Here is a 20904-nt window from a genome sequence, read left to right on the forward strand (position 1 = left end):
TAAATGTTCATCCACTCTGCACTGTAGTAACTGATACGATACAAACCTTCGATGAGCATAATCATGCTCGGTAACTCAAGAAATCTGTGTCAAAACACAATCGTACTCCTAGATAACAACATTATATTAAATTTCAAAATAGCTTGGAATTACAACGTGCTTTAGTGACAAGAAAAACGTTTGTAGCGATAGAAAATGACGCCATCTGCATTAATTACAAACATTCTCCTATAAATTTTACAACAGTTTAACATAATACGACGTTCACTCTGCTACATTCAACATCGTCAGTGTTGCCGCTCTCTCATTAACAAACAAAGACACCCGTTCACCGACTGCTTGAACATCTGTATACTGCCTTTATCATATTGACCTGCACAGAACGCTAACGAAAGGTTTTTCTCCGTACAGTGTGTACGGGTCGTTAGAACGATTGATATTTCCTAAACTGACTGTATTCTGCAAGTGAGAACATTGGACGTCGTATTGGGTTAAATTGTTGCAAATCTACCAAAGCAAACGTTTGCAATGATGCAGTTGGCGTTATTTTCTATCAACAGAAACATTTCTCTAATCACCCTAGCACGTTGTAATTCTAAGCTATTTTGAAATTCAACTTAACATAAAAAGCACACCTTGTTGGTATGTAGATGCACTGTAAAACTGTACATTTTAAAACTGGTAAGGTCCCAAACTCATTTGTTGCAAAGGTCATAATTTATATTGTGTATTTATATGCTTGTATGTCAATCTTTACTTTGAAATGAGCAACCTTCAAATAATCACTACCGAAAGAGCTGTAGCATGTTTAGATTTTGCTGTGATCATATTATTTACTATCTCATGGTGCATATATTGTAGATTACGTTGAGAGAGAATATGCAAGATTAATTATTTACAAGATAACATGGTATTGCACACATTGACAAATGACATCATCATTTTGCTTTGAAGGAACTGAAATGAGGAATGTTTGAGCGAATAAAGTCTTATATAAATATTTTTATTGTTGTTATGTTGTAAGGACGAAAATTCTGTCTTGGACCTCCTACTTGAAATCTGGAACGATGCCGTCACATGTCAACCAAAGGAAAGTGTTCTTTGCCTTAAAATACTTTTTGAGGCAGGTGGATACATAACATTGAAATCAAAGGTAACACTAATATTTCAGATTGTATATCAAGCAAATCTATGCGGCAGAATTATCAAATTCGTACATGCTGTCATTTGTCACTTGTAATATGACATTAATCTGGTCGGATAATCATTTTCATTCAAGGTTATACATTACCAGGTCCATGGAACAGTTGTGTTTTACAAATTTAAGTTGGACCATCCTGAACCACTGATAGTTAATGGTGGTACCAGGCGTCGAGAATGGGTAAGCGTACCCTGCTAGCATGCTACACCCGTTAGGATTTGTCCCCAAATTATCTAAATATTGTATGAAATGAAACACGATATGAATCACTGTGATAACTCAAGCCAGGAATGCTGTCGTTCATCATTTTAGTGACCGAGGTGTCATATTTGGCCACAATGTCGTCATATCGACCGTAGAACTTTTTGAAAGTCCTAACGAGTCTTTTTGTTGTGTATCCCTGTCTCACTAATTTTGATGCCAATGAGCTGTGTCTCAGTTGAAAATCAGCGTAGGAATCACAAGCCCTACAATACCTGAGAAGTTGAGACACGTACACACCATAAGCAGGTGCAGAAGGAATATTACTTGACAAGTGGGGATAATTTATGATTTCAAAATCGAAATCATCCCTTTTGTCATACAGCTTAGTGCGTAGCCCATTAGTACCCACTTGTAGGAACAGATATGAAGCAGAGTTCCTACCCTCTTTTGTTTCTTTGATTTCCAACTCATCAGGGTAAATAAAAAAATGTAAGTAATTTGATATATCTGGATTGTCTAGACTAATCAGATCATCAAAATATCTGTGCGTGTTGTTAAAACGCCTGTTTTTAGACCTTGCCTTGTAGGAAGATTGTAGAAACTCCGCTTCATATGAATACAGAAATAAGTCAGCAAGAAGGGGTGCACAATTGTACCCATTGGTATGCGATAGATTTTTGATATGTCATACCTCCAAACTTAACAAATATGTTGTCGATTAAGAAATTACGCATTGAATAATTTCTTCATCAGTGTATTTATGCTGGGCATCCATATTGTTACGGAAATTACCTGATCTATGTTTAATGGTACTGTATTGGTACCTTCTACTGCCATTTTTATGCAGGAAAGCTTGTTTAACAAGAGATGACAGCCTTGTTTTAAGTTTATCGTGGGAATTGCGGTGTATAATGTGGAATATTCAAATGTTCGGATTGAGCTGAACTTGTTTTTCTTGACTTTAAAATCAAGCAACAATTCCTTCCATTTTTTTAGTATCTACATTTGATTCAACCCACTTGTTTCATCGATTGTCACAATATCGAAAGAGACCATATATGATGGTTGTTAAAATTATAGTCAATAATTGTGACAGATGTTTGGTAGTGCAATTGCTTGATCCTGCAAAAAAACGTTGTTTGTAAGGGTTCGTGTGCAGTTTAGATATCAATACAACATAGGCAGTTTTTTGTCCTTCTCTTTCAACGGAATGCCAAATTCATTGAGCACAGATGAATGGTTTGCAAAAATGTCTTCATCAGTGAGGGAGGAAAGAGTGTAGGTTGTATTACTCTTATCTGAATGAGGTTTTAATTCATCTATTATACACTGGATATAATAATTCCTACAGACAAGGATAATGTTGTTTGAAGCTTTGCCATATCCAATTTCCAAGTCAGTTAAGGAATGGCATGCCAGAACTTTTCACCGAGAACAATGGGCTAAATGGCTGATCAGCTTTTTTACTCTGTGAGCATTTTAGTAGAAAAGAATGTACTAATTGTCTCAGTTTTTGGCCCACGCGGCAATGTCATAGGTTGGCGTTCGTTAGTCTGTATGTGTGTCTGCAATATGTGTGTGTGTGTGTGTGTGTGTGTGTGTGTGTGTGTCTGTGTGTGTGTTATGGATTTGTATCGTCGATATCTCTCGAAATCATCCATCAAATGTCATGAATTAGGTAGACATAATTTTTAGGAAAAAAACTAGATCTGATTAAGTTTTGGGGGTTGTTGGTTGCATAGTTCAGCAGAAATTAATTTTTGAAGTAATATTTAGACTTATTTTCCCTCATTTTCGCTCATTTACATAGCAAGGGAGGATGCACTAAATTATTAGCAGTGGGCTACAGAACATTGAACAAAAAAAATAAATTTGCATTGTTAATTAGTTGAAAGTATTTTGTTTTTCTAAAGTTGTGCAAGTGATATTAAACGACAACAGTGATGCAAACGAATATATACATTGCTTTGGAAGTAGTCAAGATGCTACATTTTTTAATAGAGAACCAAATCTATCAAATTAGCCAATATAATATTTAGGCAAAGTATAGGCATTTAATAGGCATAAACTGTGCACCACATCTTGCAAACCTATTGTATTCATATGAGGCTGAGTTGATGTAGTTTCTGCACAAATTTGCATGTAAAAGGATTGCCAAGCATTATAAAGTCATAAATGATTTAATCAATTTAAACAAACCTATAATACAGCAAATTATCTTGTATATGTGTACCTAGATGACTCAAAATCATAGGAACAACTGAAACTGTGGATCAGCAACTTGTATCAAAAATAAATAGAGGTTCAAGATTACCATATGTGTATTGTTACGGCCTGGAAATTATCTATCTGAAATAGTACCTTGATTATTGAACCTGTTATATTATCTATGTGTAATATCGATATGGTTAAATATTTAATATGTACTTTTCCAGACATTTATTTTGCCCTGATATTTATATTAAGTAGGAATATGTGGATGCAATATTTCTGTGCATTAATTGAGAAATGTGAATGAAATGTATGTGTATGTTTGTGTTCACTATAGAATCATTAATGTGAGTATAAACAAACGATTTTGTACATGTGGCTTCACAATTCCATATTCTGGCAGGTGAGGAAAATTGATTCAGGAGTATTGTCGTCTTAATTTCGCCAATTTTCAGAACTTTTTAATCATTGACACACATATACCAAAAGTTGAATACTTCTTTTTGTTCTAATGTTTTCCTTTACATGGTGTAATGAAAGCACATTAGGAGAGACTATTGTACAGCAGGACAAAGATGTAATTTAAGGTATACAGCATCTTCTTCAAATAGCTGGAAAGTTGAAAAGAAAATGGAAGGAAGTCTAGAGATTAGGGAAAAGTGATTGCAAAAGAAGTCGATGAAGACTCAGTCTGCTAAAATCCAGTCATAGGTTATGTGCTCAACCTAGTGCTGGCAATGTGGTCAATCTCAGTTCAGTATTTTAGAATGTTTTATTTAGTAACAAATACAATGTGAAGCAGAAATACATCAAATAAATAAACTACTTAAAGTATAAGTAGGTACATCCTAAACAAAAGGAAAATATGAGTTAAAATATTAATGATATTATAACAGCATGTGCTTCATGGCAGTGCATTGTTCTAAGAGACCTCACTTAATTGGGTGTTGTAAAAATCTTCACCAATCGCAAAATGGAAATTGGCACAAAAAGGCGGTTTTGGTAAAAAATCTTCTTCATAACCTCTGATCAGACAGATGGAAATCTTCAATTTTTGTCTCATCGGGTAAATTTTGCCATTGTTGGTCAAAATCTTCGTTTCTCAAAAGTTACTCATCTGATAGCTTTGATATTTGGTATACAGGCTCCGAGGGTTTACATTAATGTTATATATCGAAATGTTCAATTTTGTATTTTTGAAGCTAAATTTGCAATTTTTGGCCAGGCTTTCCTGAAATGAGCTATCAAAGCTATCAACCTTTGTGTCACAAAAAGTTATTCTCAACATAACACGTACCTCTGTCGACTGTTAGGTCGCTTGCTTTTTCAAAACTGCTGGTCAGATGGCTTTAATATTGGGTATACAGGTCCCAAGGATGACTTTAGTGATATAATTTCATACATTCAAGAAATACTTAGCTTTGCATAAATGTGTATAGTAGCTTCAGGGACATTGGCCCTTTGTTTTTAGTAAGCAACTGGATGGAGTTTTTTGACCCGACAAGTCCTCCTGGAACCCGCCTCCATAACAAATGGTCCCTACCTAATTGTACGCCTTGGAATTTTATGTAATTTTGTAAATAAAGTGATAAAGATATAACTTATAAATGCGTATGTCTTAAACACCCATGGTCACATCATAATCGGTATGGTGATTATGAACCCTCTCTGTTAGTAAAGAATGATGTAGCCCTACATCACGTGACTCAACTTTGCACTCGGCACGTCATCATCACTGATCTCCTGTACTCCTGATAGTCTGATCTCGGTGCCCTTGAAAACGTGTGTGATCTCTAATTTTGGACCGACCAAAAGAGAAGCAATACAGTTTGTGCGGTGGTATTTGGAATCAAACTCGTTCACTTGATGAGCAGGTAAGAAATTTCATGATTTGCAAGCTGTCATATCTGAGTGATTGACCATGTTGTGATCTTTGAAATTTTCCCATTCTGACAATGATTAGGTCCGTTTCATTTACCAGGGTAAGCAAAGTACTCATGCCTCATTGTAGTCATAGTAGTTTTCAGCTAGAGTTAATTAAATCACATAAACGAAGGTATAACTCTGAAAAATCAACGTAATATAGTTTCAAAGTCCCCGTACGCATAAAAATTAAAACGTCATTGAACATAAACGAGTCGTCGGTACAACCCTGAACTGGCCTCACTGTGTTTTCTCGAGACTACTACGTCCATGGTACAAGTGCGTTCTGTTGAAGAGATCAGGTTGTTGATAGTTAAGGGTCAGAAATAAAAATCAAAACACTGCCGTGTGTCCGTTTGTCAGAACCAATGATCATGAATTTTCTTAAGTCCATTTCATGTTTAAAAAGTTTATGCATCGATCACGTTATTTCGGTCCATATTGACCGTTCGCGACTCTACGGTGGCCCAAAACTACCTGTTCTCCGCATTCAAAGTCTGCGTCGCATTCAATTGTTTTTCTCTCACATATGTCTCCGCATTCAAAGTCTGCGTCGCATTCAATTGTTTTTCTCTCACATATGTCTCCGCATTCAAAGTCTGCGTCGCAATCAAATGTTTTTCTCTCACATAAGCTTATGTCTCCGCATTCAAAGTCTGCGTCGCAATCAAATGTTTTTCTCTCACATATGTCTCCGCATTCAAAGTCTGCGTCGCATTCAATGTGTTTTTCTCTCACATATGTCTCCGCATTCAAAGTCTGCGTCGCAATCAAATGTTTTTCTCTCACATAAGCTTATGTCTCCGCATTCAAAGTCTGCGTCGCAATCAAATGTTTTTCTCTCACATATGTCTCCGCATTCAAAGTCTGCGTCGCAATCAAATGTTTTTCTCTCACATATGTCTCCGCATTCAAAGTCTGCGTCGCAATCAAATGTTTTTCTCTCACATAAGCTTATGTCTCCGCATTCAAAGTCTGCGTCGCAATCAAATGTTTTTCTCTCACATATGTCTCCGCATTCAAAGTCTGCGTCGCAATCAAATGTTTTTCTCTCCATATGTCTCCGCATTCAAAGTCTGCGTCGCAATCAAATGTTTTTCTCTCACATATGTCTCCGCATTCCAAGTCTGCGTCGCATTCAATTGTTTTTCTCTCACATATGTCTCCGAGGTATGCCTCAGTGTACGTTATTCCGCGAAGCATAATTTCTATCGAACAGCGCTCTCAGACGGTCGCTATTGACAACGACGAACATTGTATCAAGTTATTTTCAATAGATTATCGATCGAAAATTTGTTTGGACGCCGCTTGTGCCGGGCGCTCGTGTGTTGAGGTCACGTCATAAACATTTCCACAATAACCCATATATTGACTTATACACTTAAATATCAACATTGAAGGTATCCGTTGGTTTCCTGTACTGAAATTAATCGACGACAATTTTTTTAGTTTTTGTGATACTTTTACGTACGTTTCGGCACATTTTGGCGCACCTCGGCGTAGTTTTGGCGCCATTGTGAACGGGGGGGACTACACGCGAGTGAGCGAGACAACAATGTATCAATTTCGGACAAAAGGATATCGATCGATAACGTTCACTGCACGATTACAGTGGAGACTCTACGCCCGTTCGCCTCTGTTCTGTGTTATTCTTGCAGTTTACTGGGATTTTCATAGTTAATATTCGCCAAAATTTGGTATAAATTACAACAACCTGACTGGTATTTGGTCTGTATAATTTAAGAGACGCTAACCGATTAAATGGGTCAATATTAGACCCTGATTCTGCATATGCAAACGCTGTAAGATCGCCATTTTATTGAGGGCAAGAGCAAAAATTCAGCGATCGGAAAAATAAAATGCAACTAAAACAAGTTTCGTCGAGAAATTCAAAAAACTAAAACAACAGCAATTTTGTATATATATCAAGGAAACACCGTGCCACTTTTCACTATAATTGGTTCAGAATTGAGAAATTTGAACGAGCGATAGTTGTACGGTCTGTTCAGTACATTAAACGCAATTGTTTTCTGTGGGAAATCGAGCAGAGTAGACACATCGTAAATGGGAGGTGAAATTGACTCTCCGAACGCGCACTCCACGTATGTGTGGCAAAAATTCGGGACGCTATATACCGTACAAAATGGGGCGCCTTTGGGCCGTAGTGCACTACGTGGAGTGCGCGTTCGGAGAGTCAATTTCACCTCCCGCGTCATGTTGAAAATTTCGCCGTATTTCCTTGCTGCACATCTAAATATTAATGAAAGAGCAACAGGTCCTATTTCCCGTATATGCTGCCCTTACAATTATAATATTTTGGGAAGAATTTCACAAGGGAATTCCAAAAATACGTAAGCGATAAGAGACATATGCAAAATCAAGTAAAACACAGTCAACAGCAAAACGATCTTCAACTTGTCATTTCATAAAAAAAGAGGGAAACTAAAAAAATAAAACCATAGAGTTTTAGTTACCCTTCATGATATGTGTCATACCAAATATTATAAAAAATAACAGCGAAATGAAAAAGTTAAACCAACGGTTTTTTTTCAGATGTATTTTTCATTTTACGATGTGTCTAATCTGCTCGATTTCCCATAGAAAACAATGGCGTTTAATGTACTGAACAGACCGTACAACTTTCGCTCGTTCAAATTTCTCAATTCTGAACCAATTATAGTGAAAAGTGGCACGGTGTTTCCTTGATATATATACAAAATTGCTGTCGTTTTAGTTTTTTGAATTTCTCGACGAAACTTGTTTTAGTTGCATTTTATTTTTCCGATCGCTGAATTTTTGCTCTTGCCCTCAATAAAATGGCGATCTTACAGCGTTTGCATATGCAGAATCAGGGTCTAATATTGACCCATTTTAATCGGTTAGCGTCTCTTAAATTATACAGACCAAATACCAGTCAGGTTGTTGTAATTTATACCAAATTTTGGCGAATATTAACTATGAAAATCCCAGTAAACTGCAAGAATAACACAGAACAGAGGCGAACGGGCGTAGAGTCTCCACTGTAATCGTGCAGTGAACGTTATCGATCGATATCCTTTTGTCCGAAATTGATACATTGTTGTCTCGCTCACTCGCGTGTAGTCCCCCCCCCCGTTCACAATGGCGCCAAACTACGCCGAGGTGCGCCAAAATGTGCCGAAACGTACGTAAAAGTATCACCAAAACTAAAAAAATTGTCGTCGATTTAATTTCAGTACAGGAAACCAACGGATACCTTCAATGTTGATATTTAAGTGTATAAGTCAATATATGGGTTATTGTGGAAATGTTTATGACGTGACCTCAACACACGAGCGCCCGGCACAAGCGGCGTCCAAACAAATTTTCGATCGATAATCTATTGAAAATAACTTGATACAATGTTCGTCGTTGTCAATAGCGACCGTCTGAGAGCGCTGTTCGATAGAAATTATGCTTCGCGGAATAACGTACACTGAGGCATACCTCGGAGACATATGTGAGAGAAAAATAATTGAATGCGACGCATACTTGGAATGCGGAGACATATGTGAGAGAAAAACATTTGATTGCGACGCAGACTTTGAATGCGGAGACATATGTGAGAGAAAAACATTTGATTGCGACGCAGACTTTGAATGCGGAGACATAAGCTTATGTGAGAGAAAAACATTTGATTGCGACGCAGACTTTGAATGCGGAGACATATGTGAGAGAAAAACAATTGAATGCGACGCAGACTTTGAATGCGGAGACATATGTGAGAGAAAAACATTTGATTGCGACGCAGACTTTGAATGCGGAGACACAAGCTTATGTGAGAGAAAAACATTTGATTGCGACGCAGACTTTGAATGCGGAGACATATGTGAGAGAAAAACAATTGAATGCGACGCAGACTTTGAATGCGGAGACATATGTGAGAGAAAACAATTGATGCGACGCAGACTTTGAATGCGGAGAACAGGTAGTTTTGGGCCACCGTACGACTCCCTCGCTTTGCTGTATTTATTGTCCTTGCAAATTTGGTTGGTTGAAGTCGAAGCCATGTCTGCAGGAAGCCAAGCGGTACGCCAAGCTCTGATTGTTTCTACAACCAAATCACAGAGCTTAGCAAATTGTACAGCTTTTCAAATTCATTATGCCTGTATCATTAATCATGTTAAATTTATGCAAACTACGGAATCACCCAAAACGTCACTTTGTTGTCGGGCTGGATGCCTACGGGGAACGATTTTGCTGTTGGCCCCTCAGTTCAAGTAGTTGCGTCGCGTCGGAGTGACACCAACCTTGGACGTCAAAAAAGATTTTTCACCGTCATGCTCCAAAGATAGCAGAATGGTCAGCAGAATGGTCGTTAGGTTACATGAAATGAATGATAGCTCATAAATGTATCATGTGTGTGTATGTTTTCAAAACAGGCAACTCCGAAGATACTGCTCAGTGCAGCAGTTGTGCCACAAATGAAACAATGACATGAGCGTTTTTAGTCGCGGAGAATAATAATACCTTAAAAAGTCAAAATGAATCAGTTGAATATGGAATTTTGTGAATATATTGACTTTTACAATAGACATAGTGAGCTGAACTGTACACTGAAGTGTACAGTACTTTGTAGGGAGGTAATGCAGATATGGAATAGAATATGATGACGGTGTATTTGGATGCGTGCACGCATTGAACTTGAGTAGGAGAAATCGCACTGCTAAAATACGAAACTGCTAAAATACAGGTACAGCCAAGAGAAATAAATATCGCCGGATTTGTTTGAGAAACTGACGGTACCCCCACGGCCGGGCCACGGGGAATATGAACAGATGAAGGCAGTTGGTTCCATTCAGTGATGCCATTTCGTTGATCATGGACGTAAAGAATACACACTGCGTAGAAAATTCTTTTATCCATGCATACATCGTGAAAAAGCATGAAGTATCGATAGAACTAGCTTAAATTGGCTGTATTGATTCCGATTACTGCATGATTCCGATTACTTCATGATTATGATTACTTGTACACAACGATTGGATAGTGATTTGGTGTCATTTTACAAACCATTACCACTTCCAGACAAAGGTGTCGAACAAGGGTGCAGCCATATTTGTTTACCATAAACATTAAAGGTTTAGGTCATCAGATCGCATTAATCCGTTCAGTTCAGTTGACGCATGTACACGGTACAGTAACCGGTTCAAGAACTAGTAATTCTGTGACACAAATCTACGTGTTTCCCAGTTCCTCAAAAGATATTAGCGAACGGTTTTGTGTAAAGTAAGCGTTCATAGCATAAATTAAAATGTTGGTGAAATTTCAGTATCCTTGGGTATATATTGATTCAGGTAATTCAGTATTTGATGTTTGATAATGCAGGGATAATGAAAGCTATACTTACTGTAGCTCTTTTGATTTTTTGCTTTCATGTCTAGTTTCTTTGTTGTCAGTTTTATTCAAAGTTATCATAAATGTTAGATATGAACAATTCTTATTCTGATGACAAATTTTTTTACAAAGTGATTTTCAAGATACATCTAAGAGAATCTGTTCATGTCAAGCAGCCACATTTATTTTACCACACATTTTGTGGGATATTGTTGGATGTTGGCCCATGCAGTATCCAGTATTGCCAAAAATCATTGTCTCTGACATCACTCTTCGGAATGCTTTGAAAATTGGTATGCATGTTCCCATAGGTACTACTCACTGTGCCTGCCACATTGAATAAGCCAAGTGCCATTGATACTGTTTCAACAGATAAAATATGAATCAACTGAATGTGTTCTGGTTTTACTATGGATTGTTTCTATCTGCACTATATTAAGTCATACCTCAAATTTCATTGTGACATCATAATTAGGTTACATTTATATATATATTGATTCTGTATAAGTAGGTCATGTATATGTATCCAAGTGGGAATGTATGAAATACCTAAAACATTATGAGCGTAATTTTAAGCATTACGCACTTGCATTTCTTACTCTGATTAACACTCAGAATGCTCTGTACTAATATCATTGCACCTCCTTTTTTCTCTTCACAGATTTCCACTGGCAGGATTACTATTACATGAAGATAAATTCAAATCGAAGAACACATTCACAAACACAAATAAAAGTGATATAAAGTTAGTGTATACAACTGAATCTCTATTAATGCATTTACTGAAATAAAAACATAAGCATAATAATGACATACAACTTAGAACCATATACAAAAATAATTTTACCATATTTTAGAAGTATTTCCGTAGTACTTCAGCAACAAAATACTTTCCTGGTGAATTTTGCTCAGACCTTTTAAGAAAACCAATGTTACATTTAATCTTGTGACACTATTCAACATATGTCACTTTTTATTCTGAACTCTTTTTATGAAAGTTTATCCTATACTCACACAAACCATTTTTTCCATGAGGAGTTTTTCTTATGACACACTTTGTTATTGAAACCCATTCTCCAATTTCATGTTGCTTTTTTCAACTATTACCGCGTGGGCAACTTAAGTTTTACTTTGATTTTAGTTGTGTCTGCATGATACTTATTTCAATGCAAGAAATAATGGCAGCTTAAATATGATCTTGCCACCATACGTCTCAGAAACACAATTGGAACTAATTCGGGAAAATTGGATGAGAGTAATTATTAGGATAGTGTAACGAAATCGAAATTTTAGCTGAAATTTTACAAAATGATAGAATAGTGTAAAATTTGAAATATTGTTCTCATCGAACAAAACAACGAAAACACAACGATTATTGCATACCTCTTTCATCGGATTCATTTTCATGAAAAAAAGTTCATTTTTGTGTAAATGTACTACAGAAATGGGACAAAATGCTTAAAATTTCTCTACTTAACGACTTTTGAGTCAGGGCACTTTTGAAATGCCCCTGACTTTTTCGTGAATTTAAGGCTTCATAAACATTAAATTGAGTCAGGGCACATTTTAAATGACCCTGACTGACTTAACTGTAAATCAATCGAAAAATCTTCATTTTGGTCGAGGAAAAGTGACAAACTGAGATTATTACTAGTGTTTCAGTGATGAAGAAACTACACACAAACTCTCATATTTTCATTCAAATATGAATATTGTTCAAATGATTTGAACAATATTGCATTAGATACTATCATGCACTGATTCTTACTCATAACATGTCAACAGCATCGTAAATTTTGAATGAAATTTTAAAGATGGTAAGCAAATATGGTGTAATATTAGAGAAATTTCTAAACTTCTTGAGAAATGTTGCCAATCCAATTATCCCAATTTAGTTCCAATCGTGTTCAGAATAAGGATGGTATTTTTAATTAACATTCCCGACAGTAAATTTGAATTGCAGTTTTCTCATGAAATTGGAAAGCTGGAGCATTTCTACATCCAACGGGTACTTGTGTGTTACAAAAAAGAAAGCATTAGTCACAACTTAAAGTACAAATACACTTATTTATATTTTCCTCAGGAATCTTTGAGGAGGTTGAGTAAACTTGGATACATCTTCATTGAAAGCGATGATGGTACACGTGTAATAGACCCACTGGACAGGAGTGCTGCAGAAGTTGTGAAGACTGCGCTAAATGTGAAGACGAGTCCTGGGGGTAGTGCTCCAAAATTGTCTCTAATGGCTGTGGATTGTCAACCAACGAAAATTATGGAGATTGTCGAAGATTACGAAGTAGCATCTCTAATTGTAGGGAATATACAGGGAAGTGAACTAAACTGTATTTTATCAAGACTCGGAAATAAGGGACACAAAGTCGGTGAAAAACTCATAGTGTTCAGTATCAAAGACTTCGACAATGATCGTTTTTTCGATTGGATCAATGGAACTGATATTTCAGTGTTTATAGTGAATGGATGTAACAGGCACATTGCCGTTGGTGATAGATATTGCAAAACACTGTAAAGTAATCAACGTTAGCCACTGTACATTAGAGAAGGGTTCAAAGAAGTCTAAAACACTAAAAAAGAGTAAAAATGTCCCATGTGTTGATTGTAAATGCAAAAAGTTGGATGCTCTGATTGTGCATAATAACCATGGGCTTACGTCATTACAAGACGATATAGGATCAAAAAGGGATTGTCTATTTTTATTGCTCATGATAGTCAACTCCAAAATATACCCATTACACTAGGCGTTAGGGACGAGTATGAGGAATTCATGATAGATAATAACCCGATAATCAATATTCCCAGTGATATCCTGAAAGAAGGCAAGGGAGCTGTGCTTGCATTTCTCAACGAGTTCATGACAACGAACTCTGAACCTAATGAATATGTTAAAATGGTTATTGTTGGTCATGAAGAAGTTGGGAAAACAACACTTGTGAAAGCACTTCGAAGTGCACGTGAAACAGCGACTTCCAAAGTTGAAAAAACAGATGGCATTGACATATCAGAATTAATATTTGCCAGCAAATCAAAAGAGGCCTTGCCAATTGCATAAGGGGAAATATTGAAGATGTTCGCTCTGTAAGAGTGAATGTTTTGACTTTGCTGGTGATGTGGATTTTCTTGAGACCCATTCTCTTTACTTGACAGATAACACACTTTTTTTATTGGTCTTTGATCTGAGTAAATTTATTATAACAAGAACCTACAGTGAAGCAAGTTTAATTCACCAGCTAGGAAGAATTTGTCTGTGGTTGCAAACAATACACGGCCAAGCCCCAAACTCCCGTGTAATGCTTATTGGCACTCATGCTGATGAAATAACAAAACATGAAAGTGAGCAAATATGGCAGTGTTTTCAAACTCTATTGTATAGTGCAGTCAAAATGCATTCAACAATGCATAAATTGAAACACGTTGAAAACTGCATGATCTGTCATCCAGGTCACATTACACGCAAAACTAAAAAAGGAGGAGTGGCAGCTTGTGTCGAGGTTGACCTCAGCAAACATAAGGAAAAAGTAGATATAGAAATAGAAAGTACTCTCCGCTTTCCTCATACTGTTGGATACTATGAAGTAAGCAGCAAGAAACAATTACCTAGACGTTTAGGTTCAAGAAATCTAAGTATTGAACAGGTTAAAGATGCTATCCACAACGAATCAAGGAAATTTGTAAGTTTGCAGCCAACCATTCCTTCTTTGTGGGCAACATTCCGCACTCACCTGAAAAAAAAGATAAACAAGATCCTCCAATTCTAAAGTTTGACGAGTATTTTGCTATCGCAAAACACCATAGAATCTGCACACATCAGGATGACAAGTCACTAAAAAACATCACAAGTTATTTAAATGTTCAAGGGGATCTTCTGTACTATAATAAATGCCGATCTTCTGAACTTCGCGCAATTGTTATCCTTGACCCCCAGTGGCTTGCCACACAATTACGTAGTATTATTTCTTATGATGCAAATTACATAGACAGGCATGGATTTATAACAAGGGAAAATCTAAATGATGCTTGGGAAATGTATCCTCCTACATACCGAAAGGCCCTGATTAGTTTGTTTGTTGAGATGAAAATTTGTCTCCCGGTTGACAAACTCAATGAGGATGACGAGACAGGCTACTCATACTCTAGATATCTCTTCCCATGTCGATTACCAATACATCCACCGAAAGAAAAAGATTGGCCAAGATACCCTAATGACTGTGAATTACAGTTGACAAATGTTTCAAACTATCGTTCATTCCACCGACATTGTTCAGTGAGATTATAGCTGATATCGACGCTAGTGCAAGCATGTTCACAGAAAAACCGAAGTACTCTAAAAATAATATTCTAATCGAGGGCAATGTTGACAAGTTGTGTTTCAATTGTGACCGCATCCAAGACTCAGTTTCTGCTATCGGAGGTTCCGAGTCCACAGATATGCACTATGCCCATATCGAGTGTGATTATGCAAGATGTAGCATACTTCTGACTGGCCGAGGACAATATCCTTGTTGCTTTTTATGCAGACTGGAGCCCATAATTCGTCGAATCTTGGAAAGTGGTTACTATTCTGGTTTGTCAGTCAACATCAGCATTTTGTGTGGTCACTGCATCTTGGAACAAACATCTAAACCAGGTGAATTTGACACTGATTTTGTGAACATCAGAAGACTATTTGTCCAGAATACAAAGGGCATAGGTTTTCTGATGTTTTCGAAATTGTTAAAGGCCTCCGTTCTCAAAAAACCCAATGGGCATACTTAGCGGCGTGAAAGATATTCAGGATACCTTAGGCTTCATCAGAATGACAGAATGTCCAAAGCTATTTACTGTCCTTCCAGTAAACACAGGAAAGATAACATCTCTTTCCCAATCGATATCAAGCGTCCGTGATGGCTTTCTTGTGCATTTTGTCTGTGAAAAACCAGGTGCGTGGCACTTTCTTGATAGCCCTGGCTATAGAGTTGACCAAATGAAAGCTTTCATGAAAGAATATGGAAAGCGTGCATGCAAAGTATTGAAAGTAATGTCATCAATAAAAACTCCGACAATGACAGATATAATTCTGCCCCCAGTACACAAGGTTTGTGCGTATATAGCATACAAAGAATTAAAGTCCGGGAAAGATGCATTAGTTAAGTTGCTTGAGGACCTCTGTTTTGAGTTTCCTGATTTAGCGAGTTGCAAGGACCGCCATCCTGATCATTTAAAAGAAGAGCTGAAACAGTCAGATAATTTGAACAGAGCTGAATTAGGAAAGATTATAAAAGTACCTGATGAATCAGACCACTTTGGACATTTGTATCCAGTAAAGTCAGGCAGTGATTATCTTTGGCTATGTAAAACCTGTAAAGATCATTTTTTCAAAGTAGATTAAGGCAATTTCTTACATTCTGTGAATATCTCCTTTAGTAGGCAGTCAACTTTTGGAATTACGTTTGCATACATCGTAAGTCGACGTCTACCTGTTTTCCTTTAACAAGGACAGTCATCGAAAAAAATGATGATAGTCATAGCTTTAGAACATTTTCAAAGGAAATTTACATACAAATGATGCATTTCACAGATCACGACAAAATGACAAGACAGTTCGTAAAGTATAAACAAGTATACTTAAAAGGGTCCCCGGTGCATTTTCCTTTTTGCGACATTATTTGGTAAAAATATACCCTGCGTATTTACCAATGATTTTCTTATCTTTGCGCATTTGTTTGCAAAGGCTTTGATATTAGGTAAAAGGTAACACACACTGAAAGACAGTTACATTGGTCCTTTCCTCTATATTACCTTATATCACTTATTAATGTTAGAGAATTATACCGTTATTGAATATTTACTGCAATCACACCGTTTGCAATTGTAAATTTTATGAGTGTCTTTTCCGACTTTGCTGGTTTCCATGTATTTGTTACAGGTATTTTTCTTGTAATTGAAATTTTGCATGTCTGATAATTATCTTCATCATATTCAGTCTTCTACCTTTGTCATTTTCAGCAATGAAAAGATTTATGTTCGTTAGGTTTAACTAAAATCAACCTTGATGAACGTCTCCTTTAAGTCAAACATGGCTAATTCTTTGTGTTGAAAGCGTTAACAATGCTATATTATAAAAACTCACTTTTTTATACTCAGTATAGGCTTTGTGTTTTGATTTCATGAAACATTTCACTATAGTGTTCATGTTGATTTCAGTATGTTTTGTGTATTGAGCATTTTATCCACATAGAAAACTCAAGATTGTCTATATTTCTATCAGTGTGATTCATGTGTTTTAGATAGAATGAAATACATTTATTCTGAACATCATGTTCAGTTACTCTGCTTAAAGGTATACTGTCACCTGTTCCAGTTTTGCCACAGTTACCATTGAAAGAGAAAATCTAACCAATCACAGATTTTAAGCGGGTGGCCGCTTTTTAAAAACAGCGCCCTCACATGGGCATTTCGAATAACAAAGACACGCCCCTTTGACCATATATGGGCATATTTAGATTATAGGTGATTGTATACCTTTAAAGTAAATTTACATAGAAAATGTTGACATTAACAAACTGGTTTATTAGCGGAGAAATGTAAACATTTACCGGCAACATTTCTCTTTATATCCTGAGTGCATCATCAGGCTGACAGATTCAAATTATCTTGCTACTGTGGTCAATTTTTATTAAGGATCGACAAACTTTTGCCAACAGGGAATGGTTGGCATGATGATGCATTAAGGAAAGTTTGAGAAATTTTTGCAACTCAATTGTATACTGGTACAGTTGTCATCACTTATAATTCATACAATATTGTTACTATCTAGATGACTGACAAGCTTCTCATATACAGTTATAGATTTCAAATGTTTGCAAAATACATGCACAACATATGATACTTTGTGAGAGGAACCACAACTACTGTGTTTTACAATAGCACCTTTTACAATAGCACCTAGTAATGGATTTATTGGCTTTTTATTTGCATGTAATGATGTATTTGAACATTTGAAAGTATAATTATTAGGATTATTCATTGAATGTCTTTGAACATAGTACAGTGGTTAGGAAGTTTTAGAATGAGTAAGAAATTATAGTAATAACTATTCACTATGATAATTTGTGTAAGAAATAAGGAAGCATGTAGTAAATAGTATGTTTGACATTTTGTTAGACATCTGACATGAGTACATTGTTTCTGAAGAGACAGTGTAATTGTCAATGGTAGTTGTTGTTTTCAGACATTGTAATTTTTACAGAGTATTTAGTGGATGAGTCACGTTTCCTAAATTTATCATAGTGTCATACTGTAATAATCTTTCAAATTTGAATGTAACATTTTGAGCCTCCTCTGTTAGTTAGTTTGCAATATTTTGATAGTTAGTCAATTAGTGTCCTCTCAGATGCATTATATTTGTTCTAAAGGGTTGGTATAGTTGTAGAGCAAAGGTAAATAGAGCTCTGTTCTCCCTTCAATTTCCATATTTAGTGATTGGTAGTTTTCATGTTCTGTTACCTACGTCTGTTTATCTCTTAAAATTTATTGTGGTGATATTCACAAAAATGTTCTTTTCCATGCATACTTGCAGTCTAACAGGAAATCGATTAACGTGTGCAACGTTTGTTTTGAGAAGGTTATCAGGAATCAATGTATTGTACCAGAACAGTGAATAGTGACAATAATGTTCGCAATTAACAATATGTATATGCTGACCCCTGATATCATGGAAAGGCACAATTACTAATGACGTAATAATTGATAATCTTACAGAACTGGAGTAGTAAAATGCTTTCTTTTCATTAGATATGATCAAGTCAGTACTCAGTAAGTATTTTACATATAGCATAGCGAATTATATGAGTATATTCCTTCTCGTCAGGAAATAGCATAAATATAGATAATACTCGTAGTTCACACTATGCAGGGAAAAGTTTATTATGCAAATTTTACATATATTATAGTTTTAGGGTTTTAAAGGGATAACTGTTTGTCATGTTCTCTAGTGTTTATTGTAGGCTATTATCGTACTCATCCTTTTTATTTCGCTCTGCAGTATTGTTCAGAATTATTAGAATACTTCCAAGTTTACAAGGTCCGTAAATCTTGGAATGTGTATGTATTTTAAAGACTTCAACGTTACTTAGGCCTATTTCTACAATAAGGCGTTAGTCACAATGTTGTGCCTCAGACTTAAACTGGAGTTGGTATAGGTATCGAGTAAATAGAACTGTGCTGTACGGTGTTATGTCATAATCGGAGTCAATTAATGTCAAACTATTTGGTGATTGGTGGTTTTCGTATACTACTTTTGACTTTTGTGTACCTTTACGATTACCTATACTGATGAACGTTAACATTTCTGTGCCATCTATTGTTTCCTGTGACAGGAAATCGGTAAATATATGTCATCTTACTATTAGTGAATGTTTGAACAAACGGATGCATTTTCCTGACATTGTGACCGGTGAAAATGATGTTCGTCATTGGCTGTATACGTATACTTTGATGTCTTGGAAGGCGTGAAGTTTAATGTATCATCAGTATGCAAATTATAATATTTACTTAATCAGAAAATGTTCTTCGCAACATATTTGAATTCAGAGATGTAAACATTTGTGAATTGAACAATAAACAATACTCCAATCAATAGTGGCGTTCTCACTGCAATGTTTTCGCTGGCCTTGATCTGAGTCCGACTTAAAAATACGTCAGGCTAATTCAAAACGCCTGTAGGCCGGCGTGAATGTAGGAGGGAGTCGAGGGGTGGACGTGAGTCGAGCTGGAACCCTGAGCAATGTCGACGAAGTGTAAAAACCATGAAGGCAAATTCAAAGATATAACCGACTACAATAACAGAAGCAGTTTGGGAAGGAAGACCATGCTATTCTTTGATGAACTATGTGAAATCCTTGGCGATCAACCGGCAATAAATCCATAAGCCATTATTATTGTTACATGATGCCCAACATAACCGTAGAGGTCGTTTAGGTCAGTGTCGTTTCAAAACAAAAATCTAAACTTTTAGCGTGAATATGTGAAATGACCATTGTTATTGTTGATAAATGTATTCTAGTCCGGACCTGAATACAAAATTTAAACAATAACAATGCAGATTATAGCATATAGGTTATATTTATGAACTAAATATTAGGAATTTATCAATGGTTCAGGGATTCACACCAGAAACTGCAGATGATACACAGAAACAAACAAAATAAAAAATTTACCAAGGTTACAGCGATCTTTATCGTATCTGATGAAAACAAATGTTTATGAACTGTTCTCTACACAGAGGTCCTGTTCTTTAGTAAAACCGTCACATTCAACAGAATCTTTTTACATATCGTCGTTTTTTCATGGTTTTTACATTTTGTCGACACTGCTTAGGGCTTTTCTACAGTCCCTTGCAAGCCCAAGGGTGTTACTCTTTTTTATTTTCATAAGGGGGTGCCTCCTTATTTGAAAATTCCGTACACTGCAAATTCTTCTAGCTTTCTGGCAAGCTAAATTCGTGCTAAATTTGCACCGGTTTATTTGTCGCTGAACGGATTGCTTCATTTCCCCTAAATTGGCTTGCTTTTTGGTTTGTTTTCAGTTTGCCTACATGCCACTTGATTGAACAGACTGGCAAGCTAACATACCACACTGTGTGTAGGACTTGGTTTGCAGGCAATCCACCACGTGTGTCCAAAAAAGCTTGAATTTAGAGCATATTTAAATAAACATCGGTTTACAGGCAAGCCAGCACTTCCTTGTTAGACTGGCATGAATGTTGTTTGCTTGCAAGCCACCCTGTGGTCTGTCAGCAGGCCAGGAGAGCATCCAGTTTTAGGTAGGGCGGGGCTGGGCGGGGCTGGGTAGGATATGGTATGTGAGGGCTGGCATGGAGGGATTGGGCACTGATGATGCTTTTACTGTCTGTTGTCCTCTTAAAGTCCATTTAATCCTCTTTCTATCAGGTTCCATAGCCAAGCTTGGAAATTAATACCACTTAGGAGAAAGGGGATTAAAATAATTTAGTCTTG

The 20904-nt window shown here is 36.5% G+C and overlaps 1 protein-coding gene across 1 annotated transcript in view; it reads left to right on the plus strand.

Moving 5' to 3' along the window:
* The window catches only part of LOC139140568 (putative ankyrin repeat protein RF_0381), an 88528-nt gene extending 74116 nt beyond the window's left edge, over window positions 1-14412 (plus strand). Inside the window, exons 9-10 of the mRNA XM_070709916.1 lie at window positions 1025-1153; window positions 12978-14412. Of these exons, the coding sequence (XP_070566017.1) occupies window positions 1025-1153; window positions 12978-13421 (573 nt within the window). The 3' untranslated portion in view covers window positions 13422-14412. The remainder of the gene's footprint in view (window positions 1-1024; window positions 1154-12977) is intronic.
* The last annotated feature ends 6492 nt before the right edge of the window (window positions 14413-20904 follow it).

Source organism: Ptychodera flava, chromosome 1 (genome assembly GCF_041260155.1).
Source record: "Ptychodera flava strain L36383 chromosome 1, AS_Pfla_20210202, whole genome shotgun sequence".
Lineage (NCBI taxonomy): Eukaryota > Metazoa > Hemichordata > Enteropneusta > Ptychoderidae > Ptychodera > Ptychodera flava.